This window comes from Sycon ciliatum, chromosome 5 (assembly GCF_964019385.1).
Source record: "Sycon ciliatum chromosome 5, ocSycCili1.1, whole genome shotgun sequence".
Taxonomy (NCBI): Eukaryota; Metazoa; Porifera; class Calcarea; order Leucosolenida; family Sycettidae; genus Sycon; species Sycon ciliatum.
Genome location: NC_088647.1, coordinates 5,260,591 through 5,270,923, shown reverse-complemented (window position 1 = coordinate 5,270,923; position 10,333 = coordinate 5,260,591). Strand labels below are relative to the sequence as shown.

At 45.4% G+C, this 10,333-nt stretch overlaps 2 protein-coding genes and 1 long non-coding RNA gene across 3 annotated transcripts in view; 1 reads left to right on the top strand and 2 right to left on the bottom strand.

Moving 5' to 3' along the window:
• Positions 1-587: 587 nt before the first annotated feature.
• Positions 588-2,063, top strand: LOC135817308 (uncharacterized). Its single transcript, XR_010553529.1, has 2 exons — positions 588-805; positions 1,699-2,063. It is a non-coding gene; the product is annotated as an uncharacterized LOC135817308 (long non-coding RNA).
• A 1,411-nt stretch (positions 2,064-3,474) lies between these two features.
• LOC135817307 (uncharacterized) lies at positions 3,475-6,114 on the bottom strand. The gene is made up of 2 exons (XM_065330467.1): positions 5,915-6,114; positions 3,475-4,212 (listed from the first exon to the last, which is right to left on the bottom strand). Exons 1-2 carry the CDS (start codon positions 6,021-6,023, stop codon positions 3,755-3,757), a joined length of 567 nt encoding a protein of 188 aa, XP_065186539.1. The 5' UTR covers positions 6,024-6,114; the 3' UTR covers positions 3,475-3,754.
• A 1,372-nt stretch (positions 6,115-7,486) lies between these two features.
• The window catches only part of LOC135817297 (uncharacterized), a 32,673-nt gene continuing 29,826 nt past the window's right edge, over positions 7,487-10,333 (bottom strand). Inside the window, exons 26-28 of the mRNA XM_065330456.1 lie at positions 10,220-10,281; positions 9,689-9,732; positions 7,487-8,418 (exon numbers count right to left, since the gene is read on the bottom strand). Coding sequence (XP_065186528.1) covers positions 8,380-8,418; positions 9,689-9,732; positions 10,220-10,281 — 145 coding nt within the window. The 3' untranslated portion in view covers positions 7,487-8,379. The remainder of the gene's footprint in view (positions 8,419-9,688; positions 9,733-10,219; positions 10,282-10,333) is intronic.

Genomic DNA, 10,333 nt, shown 5'->3' with positions numbered 1-10,333 from the left:
AATTAGCTGGTTTTGAGGGCCAGAGACAAAGTACAAACGGGAAAAGTCAAAATTAATAATTATTAATTAAATTTCGCGGGAATCTTACGCATAATAACAAGAGTAGATAAACAAGAGTGTGCAACTCGCGGATGGGTTGGCCCACGGCGGAATTTTTTGTTGACGTAATCTTTTCGACGACGCACGCGCTGCGAGCCTTTTGGAGAGTTTTCCCTCGTGCACTTGGCTGGGCTTTATACTACAAGGTCGGTGCCCAGCACGTGCTCTCACACTGCTCTGCGGCAGAATCCGCGTTTCTCTGAAAAAAGGTGACGTAAACAAAAAATTCCGCCGTGGGCGCCGGCGCGGGGTATCCGCAGATTGTGCAGGAGAGATCCGGAGTTGCACACTCTTGTTTCTCTTGGTTTATCTACTCTCACGCTCTTGATAAAATATAACTTATAAGTGCATAATGCAAGGCGTCACACGTGACCTGCGCAGCTACAATTGTAGCTGCATGCATGCATCACTGCACTCACAATCACTGACACTGACATGTATTTTTGCATGACTCTCCAAATGGCAAACTAAATTTAATTTCAATGAAAAATGTGCTGCCAATCAGGGCATGCAGGAGACCTTTTTCATACTGAAGAGGTGCTTTGGAGTTTGGAGTGATGAAGACACCTACATGTAGTACCTACGCCGTAACATGATAATATTGTTTTGCAGCTCGAGTAGCTAGCCACCAGGGACGAAAGTTTCGTTTTTGTAAGTTCCTGATTGTGAAATGAGGAATGACTATGTGGTCACCAATTCACACCAGGTAAGGCATTTGCACATCACGGAGACTCAAACCGCTTTGTTTAGTGGTAGATCTATAGAGTAAAGCTTCATCTTTCCAATTCACGAGAAATCATTGGAGTGCTACATACCGGTATGTGCCCCATAATAACGCTAGCCCGAAAAAACGACGTGCAAAGGTTATTCTGATTTTATGAACATAGACTATTGTCATTTGAGCATTCTCTATTAATTTTGTCTTGAGCTGTTGTGGCACGTTTCAAGCACCACTCCGGGTGGGAAACTATCAATTTTGTATCGAAATTACTGGAAAAAATGAGCTAAATAAGGAACAAAGATGGGATATTTCATCAGCTACGGTGTAAAATACATTTTTCCTGAATTACTTGCCGGCCACTAAGTCGCATACCGTATTTCCCCGAATATAGGTCACGCCTTTTACACTAAACTTCAGGGCCAGCAAAAGGGGTCCGACTTACACTTACAGTCGAGCATGATTACTACTCGGAAGTGAATACTAGTATATCGAAACGATATACTATTGTGCGAGCCACAATCACAAGTCAACCGACACTGTACATGTACATGCATGCGATTTTCTCCGTCCAGCATAGTGAGCTGCGTTCATTGCAGAGGGAGGGGAGGGGTCCGAGTACGAAATGAACGATGTTCGTTTCAGGGACGACAAAAAAACTTTTGCGACGACCCCTTTATGAGTATCACGTATGAACAGCGCAGCTTTGCTGCATTCATTCACATCAAAATATCTTGCCTGCTCTCTAACTCTTTTTTCTTGCGTTGTTTGTTACCTGGCATGAATATCAATCCATGGGATGACATGAGGTAGCAATTTGTGTTGCTGCGAAGAGATTGCATCGATTCCGTGTTCATGTTCTTGTGCCCTTCTGGTTTCAGCGTGATGACTTCCGCTGTACAAGGTAATGGCATAAACCACTACTGCGCAGTACATGGCGTCTCTCTGCCTATGGACTGGCATCGGCTGAAGAGAGAGAGCACATGCTGCTGCTTGCTGGTTTAGGTTATATCATCATCGTCATCTCATCAGCCCTTTCGCCTTGGCATCGGTGTCAGCCTAGCCTTCGCTTGGGCACACCCAATGTTAGACATGATACCAGAAGAGAAGGGGAGATAAAGGGAAAGAAAGCAAAAACAGAAAACGCAATCTTTCCGATCCTATCATGGGCAACAACAATCACACGTTGCCTCCATTCTGTTCACATACAGCAATAGACAGACAACAATAAACTGCCTATTTTTAAGCAGCATGGCAGTTCTTTGCTGCCAACAAGCGCTTGGCCAGGCGGCTAAATCCAATGTGGAGATTGGAAACGCCGGTGACATAGATACTGCAAGCAACTTCCATCAACTGCATTTGAGAAACCACCGGCAATCCGGATCTGTTGCCATCCTCGTGTGGATCACTACGATGAGTCACGCAGACTAGGGTCCACCTGATAGTTGAGACAGTGAAGGCACTGCTGTTGACACTGACGGCAGCGAGCCCACAGTGGAGATAAATTATCTCCACTGTGGGCTCAGGCAAACCACACCTCCAGAATCACTAATGTCTATGCACAACAGAGAAAAAATCCAATAGCTGGTGCCTCTTATTGCATAGGCCTGACCATTTGAATGTTTATGTCACTGTTTCTCTATACACTACTATACAGTGTACTGTCTAGAATGCAAGGAGTGTGGAGAAAAGTATGCTGGAGAAACCAACTGAAGCTTGGCCACGCATGCAGTTGAACAATGCTGATGCCCGAAATCAAGAGTACATAAACCTACTAGTTAATGACTCGCCTTTGCTTCGTCTCATACTGGTCCACATGTGATGGCAGTCTGGGCACGTACTGCGACTACTGCACCGTGGTCCTGTCGGTATTCTGACAAGTTCTGGAGCCCCTCTACTCCGGAAACAGTGAATTCCATCAAGATTCGGGGTGCGTAGCTCGTATGTAGTCAGCGTAGTCCGGTCACCACACCAGCAAATGGTTGCCGTAGTTACTACGCACTACATGGTCAAAGTAGGCAAAATAACGGCTATGAGGTTGCCGATGGTACCTGGTCACCACACCACGGACGTGCTCTGAATGACTGATACATGGTCACCACACCACGGACGTGCTCTATACATGGTCGCCACACCACAGATGTGCGCTGATGCATGGTCACGCAGTGGGTGTATATGTGTGGTCACCGTGCTCCACAAACATTTGCCATCGTAAACTCGCTGGTTCTGAGAGATTGCAAAAATTTAGGGACGCAAACATTAGGCGGTTTACACTAATTACCGTAATTTGACACTCATAATCATGTCTCTCTTATCCGGGACCGTTACGTTTCCACAATTGGCAAAAAGTAGTAATACATGTATTTCCACTGCTTTACTCACTTTTAAAACTGTTACAGGATGTCTGTAACCAGGGAGTAGTACAACACTATTGTACTACTCTCTGCCTGTAACATTGAGGTCCGGATACGAAAGATGCCCTATGAGTGTAAAGCCTAAAGGGTTGTCTTGTCTCGGGACACTTTCATTGCTGCCTATACAGCGTATGCTGTCCCTGCCACCAGTGCAGTCAGTAGTTTCGAGATACTGTTTTAGATATCAGCATGACTGGCTGCATTATGTAGTCTCTTTCCGCGCACACACACACTCACGTAATATCTGTTCACATCTCCCACTTTCTTTCTAGCACTATGGCTTATTGCAAATAACAATGACGTGGCAGACTACAGCTTATCAATCAAATTTATATCAGCACTCAATCATATACGCCTGCACCGTACAGGTAGCTATAAAAATACTTCGAAGTATGCCCAGAGCAGACAAACAAGATCAGCATAGCAACACAACAGACAACCAAGCTGTAGTGCTTAGCACGGGTCAGTACTAACGCGAATAGCATGATTCCAGCACGCCACACCCAGCAGCAGCGCAGGACAGCTAACGTTTCCGCTTCTTAGCAGCTCTTTTGGCAGCCTCGTATACTTTGCGGCCTTTGTTCAGCAGCTTCTTCTCCTTCCTTATCTGGCGCAACCTGACAGCCTGCGCTTTGTGGATTTGGCGGCGACGCACTGCAGCTTCTGCCTTCCACGCCTTACGATGGTGTTCCCAGCCCGACCAGCATTCTGGGCTGAAGCGCCTCAGAACCGGCAGCCGCTCAGCATGTTTGGTATTTCTGCGCACCAGCAGCAAGTTGTATTCCCTCGGCTGGGTCAGTAAGGCGTCCTGCACTGACATAGAGCCTTCTGGCACTCGTTCAGTGCCCACGATCAGGCAGAATGTCTCGGGCTTGAAGCCCTTTATCTCGAAAATGCCCTCATCCCTCGGCAGCGTATCATAGTGGGCCAGACGGGTGGATAATGCCGTCACACTGCCGGGTTGGTGAAGAGCTGGGAAAGCTGCACAGCGCACAATCAAACCACACACACACATGCACACACACGCCCACACGCAGGTTTATTACATAGTATTACTACAGTAAAACCTGGTGTAAGCGACCTCTGGTTTTAGCGACCACCTGCTTTTAATGACCGTTTTTCCATGCACAGACAGTTCTACACAGAAACTGCACCGGATACAGCGACCACCTGCCTTGCGCGACCAGCGACAAACTTTTAGTGTACCAAGTGCCATATTGGACCTGCACCCAGCGACCAAAACTATCCAAAAGTGCTATCTTGGCTGGCAGGTTTGACTGCAACAGGGTTGAAGTGGGCTCTGAAGCAAGGCATGCCTTCAGCAGAAGTGACAGTGCAGGATGCGCTGCATGCACTCCAATGAGGTGTTCTTTGCCTGCACGAAAGTATTCTATGCTCCACACCTGTCAATATGAGAACATGGAAGTACAATTATGCATATGTATGTACACAATCCCATATGCCACGAAAGTATGGGACCTGGTTCTACTGGCTTTAACGACCGCTTTTGCTTGCACCGTGGGGTGGTCGCTTAAACCAGGTTTTACTGTATGTGAAGCAAAGTGCTGCTCAATGAAATCCAGTCGCGTCACTCAAGTTTGCGCCTTGCACCATTTCGCAGCCCAGTGTTCGCAGGTCTAGGACTGCGCAACGCCCGGCGTGTACTTGAATGACTCGACTGGATTTCATTGAGCAGTACTGTAGTAGGAATTACCAGTACAGTGGAACATTGCACTTGATAAAACGAGGGTGAGCAGCAGCTTTCAACATGTCCATTGGCCAGAGAGCGCATGTGGTGGAGGTGGAACGAATTCAGTGATGACGCACGTTCTGCTTAGCTCCACGAGAGAGAAGGTCGATCAACGCAGTATCATAACGTGGCGTATTGAAGGACGGGTGAATAATGACAATGACAGTAACCTGATGTGACACACTTGTCTTCTCACCTTTGCATGCATGACTTTTTTTTATTGCATGTACATGTACACCTTGATGCAACCTGATGTGACACTTTTTTACCTTCTCACCTCGGTATGCATGTGCTTCATCTTGGTTACAGCGGCACCTTGGTCTTCTCACCTGCGCTGTGGCGTGGGCTCCCATTGACACGTCTTCCCTTCTTCGGAGCGACAGGACTTACACCCTTTTTTGGCGGAATGCCCTGTATATAAACCAGGACCGCCGGAAGCAGTTTTTGATTGGTCCGGTAGTATTGTGGCCTTTCATAAATGTTGGATACATCTGCCCTCCACAGTACTAAACACATGCTGGTGGCCAAAACAGTTGGTCCGGTAATAACCTGACCAACGGGACCGGTTCCGGCGGGCCTGTAAACTGCTCCTTCGTAGCTGGCACAGTATCATTGTTCGGTTACCTGATGATGGCCATGTGCCGAAAAGTTGTTTAACATTGAATGGAATTGGTTCAGATTTGCAGTAAGACTGGAATGGGTGTGTCCACCCAACCCTCCTTTCTAAGTTCAACAATCACCAGTAATCCTTGGCCTAGCTACTTGGCATTTTTCAGTCAGTTTTTCCTAGCATCAGGTTCTAGTGGGTGCAGTCCTATCTAAAGTTTCTGATCTTCTGATCCTGGAATATCTTGTAAATATTCTCATGATTGAATGCACGTAAGGAGTGAGCTTTACTCAGTGATTCTGAAGTACGAAATGGACATGGCTCACCTGTCTTACTCGACACCCTTCCAGCGGCAATCCCACTCAGGGCAGATACATTGTGACCCACTGCAGTGAGTCGCAGCAAAGATCGACACACAAGGCCGACCAGAGCCATGCAGGATGATCAGCATCCAAAGGAAACTCTATAAGTATAACTAATACCTTGATTATTTTTAGTAGTGTACTCAACGACGTTACATCTGGACAATCATCATGGACATGGTTGAGGATGAAAAGAAAAAGCAAAAAATTCTACTTGAACGATGATGACGATGACGTACGTGCCTCCTTTCAATTATTATTTTCATGCGCATGACGTCATCAGCTGACTCAAAATAATCATACATCATGTACATGCATGGTACATTTCAAGAGTACAATCACGGTTATGAACTTATGTACTCTTGATGAAGGTCCTTGTTTCCTTTTTCAAGTACATACCGTAATTGTACCAAGACTGAAGTGAAGAGTAAAATAATTAATAAGCGTCCAGCTTATGTACATGACTGTACTCTTCAGGAAGTTGGTGTACTCTTGATTGTACAAAGGAAACCATGTACATGACTGTACATGTACTTGAACCAGGGAGTCATGAAAGCGGCACGCTAGGCGTATACAGTGGACATTGGATTATCCAATATAACCAGGGAGCCCTACACACATACAAAATTATTATGTGTATGGCTCCCTGGGTATAACAACACTCATTCGGGAGAAAACAAAATGTCGCTATATCAGTATACTGTCCCCGGGGAAAATTGCGGAAAAAAATCGCAAAAAACGCGGGGGAAAAACGCGGCATAATATGGCATAATTTTCGGTGAATTTGCGGTAAATATGCGATAAATATGCGGTGAATAATATTGATGTGCGGCAATTTTCGGTGAGTATGTAGTGAAATCAATCAGCTACAAGTCTCTGGTGTAAGCACTCGTCATATTTGAGTAAAAAGCCGCCACGATGAGACGTTGCTGACCGAACAGTGCACTGTGTGTACGTGTAGTGCAACAAAAAAGTTCAAAAAACGCGGGAAAATCGCGGAAAACGCGGTCTTTTAAAAAATCGCAAAAAACGCGGAAAAAAACGCGGCCGCGGAATTGCAATTTTCCCCGGGGACAGAGTATAATCTGTCACTAAACCCGATGTTCAAATTTGGCATGCAATATGTACATTGTATATCAAAATGACAGAAATGTATTGCAGATATGCATGTGCATAATAATGCATAATGGATTTCCACTGTAGTACAGGACTGTAGCATTAAGTATAATACCACAGGCAACCTCATAGTCACCATTTCGCCTATTTTGCTTGTAAGTGATGTAATACATAATAATTATTATGATGGTCATCTTCTGGCGTGGTGGCCAGACTATGCTGATTACGTATACGAGATACGTGCCTGAGTGGCAAGGATATAGGGGAAAATATCTGTAACCATAGGTGGTCATCGGAGCAACGGTGCTGGCTAAGGAATCTACTTCAGTACAGCGCCCGGCAACAGACTGTAGATAGCATGTGTTGTGCTATAGCTGCATTAGAACGTTGGGCCACTGCACACGAGAAAGAAGCATCACATAATTATTATCTTTATAGTGACTCTACTTTGGTAAGTGTTGGGCCAACATTCACAAGCACGCCGGGCAGGAGAAGTTCAGTAAGGAGCTCATCGCAATCGGTCGAACTCCACAAAACAGTGATCAAATATCCGGACAACCCGTATAAACATAGAACCTAAACTACTTTTTTGAAAATAAACTAATGAATAAGATAAAAAGAGTGCGATTTAATTAAAAAAAATCCAGAGCAAAGAATCATCTATCGATCCAGAACAACGGACAATCATCTTTACTGTGTAAAGCCTAGTTCCATGATAGGGAGCATGACATTTTATGGAAGAAATTTGTATATGTGCAGGAAGAAAACAGGACTATTTTGTTGAGCAACAGAAATAATTATAATAGATCCAAGTTCTCACATTTCATGAGAACGAACGCAAACATCCTAAATACAACACCGAAACCAAGAGACAAGGATACAGCTCAAGCACTGAGTATACCCACACGTGCACATGCTTGGGTGGCGGTCTCAGAGGATAACCAAGTCCAAGGATGAGTAGGAAAGGGAGGGGGGGGGGGCATACTTCACATGATTCTCAAGGTTCAACGACGGGCCGTGGGATCCTAAAGTCAAGACAGCCATATAAAGAACTAGAGACGATAATGTCTTCGCAGCCATGGGTCCAGCCCTGGGCAACTCAGTACATGATAGCGGGGTGATGATTGTGAACGGGGAAAGAGGTATTCGCAGAGTGCAACAATCATGCACTTAACATTGTGTCAAAAACAAAACTGATATGCTTTAGTGCGTGTACAAGTCAACGCAGCACCGCATAGGTGACTCTTACTGGCGAGCCCATCTCAAATCCATATCCATAGCCGCCGGTCGGAAGTGTCAAAATCGCGATACTACTAGAGCATCTGGAGGAGCATGCCGCGGATAACATCAACCTGGTGCACACACAACCACATGCACACAAACACACACACACACACACACACACATACACACACACGCACACAGACAAAAGAAGAGGAGACACTGACATTGGCAATTGTTCATTGAGCACGAAACCGGTCTGATTGGCGATCACAAGGAAAGCACAAACAGAAATACTGCTCCTATGTAATAATTATACTCGAGTTGCTTTTGTTCTCATGTTGTACCCACACAATAGTGGTAAATGCGAAAATACTTCAAAATAGTAAGGAGGAATAGGGGTAGTCGCAAAAGTGTTTAGTCGTCCCTGAAACGTACATCATTCCTCTCATACTCGGAACCCCTCCCCACCCTCTGAAAAGAATACAGTTTGCTATCCTGGACGACGAAAATCGCATGCATGTACATGTATACGAACTGTGTCGGTCGACTTGAGATTTTGGCTCACCCCCCCCCCCCCCCTCCCCTCCAAATGAACGATGTTCATTTCAGGGACGACGAAAAACTTTTGCGACGACCCCTAAGCTATTCAGGCTAACAGATCTACAGTGTTGCTCAATGGAATCCGATCAAGCGAGTCAATACCACGCCACCGAGTGCTGCGCAGCCCTAGACCTGGGGACACTGGGATGTGTACTGGCACAGGGCTACGCACACTTGACTCACACGATTGAATTTCATCGAGTAGCACTGTAGTGCTGGTAGTACACATATGGAATGAACAGAGGCGGCAAAGAGCACGGGAGGTGGCAAATTTTTTCAATAGGGATGAACGTGTAAACAAGGTACAGTCGAATGTCACTTATCCGACCACTTCGGGAATCAGGCATGTTGGATAACTGAATATGTTGGATAACTGATATCATTTTTTATGTGCATATATGGCTGGATTTCACTGATTTATGTACACAATACCCAAATATATTCATGCATATTCATGAATTGCTCCATGTACACATACATGTTAGCATACTTGACCACATCTACTTCAAGTAAATGCATATTACACCGTATAATATACAAAACAAAAAAAATTAGAATTTTACTGTTGAGAGTCATAAAATTACCACTCCCGGGCTTGTCGGATAACCGACGTGCTCGGATAACGGGCGACCGGATAAGTGACATTCGACTGTACTGGTAGTACATTCATGATCGTCAAGACACTAAAGCGGATGCATGTCAGGGGGGGGGGGCATCATTTCATCAGTAGGAATTAGCCTATCCTATCTCACAACCTCCTGCATTCCTTTGCCCAAACAATGAGTTACACATACTTACGGTGAGAGGACCGTTAGGATCCACGATGAGCATGCCGCTTGAGTCTAAACAGCAGAGTACAAAGCGACAGACAGCATCAGTGCACACCGAAGACCGGAAGCAAATGCACGCACACACGCACGCACACACATGCATGCACACACACACACACCAGCATGACATGTGTACACCAGCGGATTCAATCACAGTACACCAGACCAGTATCCTGGTCAACAGTCTTCAACTCCAGAATGCCATAATTACGCCAAGAAAAACAGTAAACTGCACTCTTAATAGAATAGATATGGACATCTGTTAGAAAAAAAGACGCTTGCACCTTCCCGTCGGGATAAAATAGGCAACATAGACGGAGAATGTTAATCAAGGCTAGATCTAATAGTACATGTTTTCCACATGGCGTGATCGCATCGTATGATGCCAGAGAGGTGTAGCTCGCACATCTGTGGTGTGGTGACTATGATCACTGGCAACCTCATAGCTGCAAGGTCAAGTTAGACCCCAGCAAGGGTATGTACGACACATCCCACTTACCTAACTGCGACTTGTCTGCGACAGGTACATATTTCTGTAGAATGGTCAACAGGAATGCTGACCTGTGCACAGAAAAAAAGAAGATCGTGACACGAGTTTACAACATTCCGATGA

What these genes read in the sequence shown, in the direction of transcription:
- LOC135817307 (XM_065330467.1), bottom strand. Translation starts at nt 6,023, where the DNA reads ATGGCTCTGGTCGGCCTTGTGTGTCGATCTTTGCTGCGACTCACTGCA. An exon ending in AAGGGTGTCGAGTAAGACAG is followed by an intron (nt 4,213 to 5,914) that starts GTGAGCCATGTC and finishes TGCGCTGTGCAG; the next exon opens with CTTTCCCAGCTCTTCACCAA.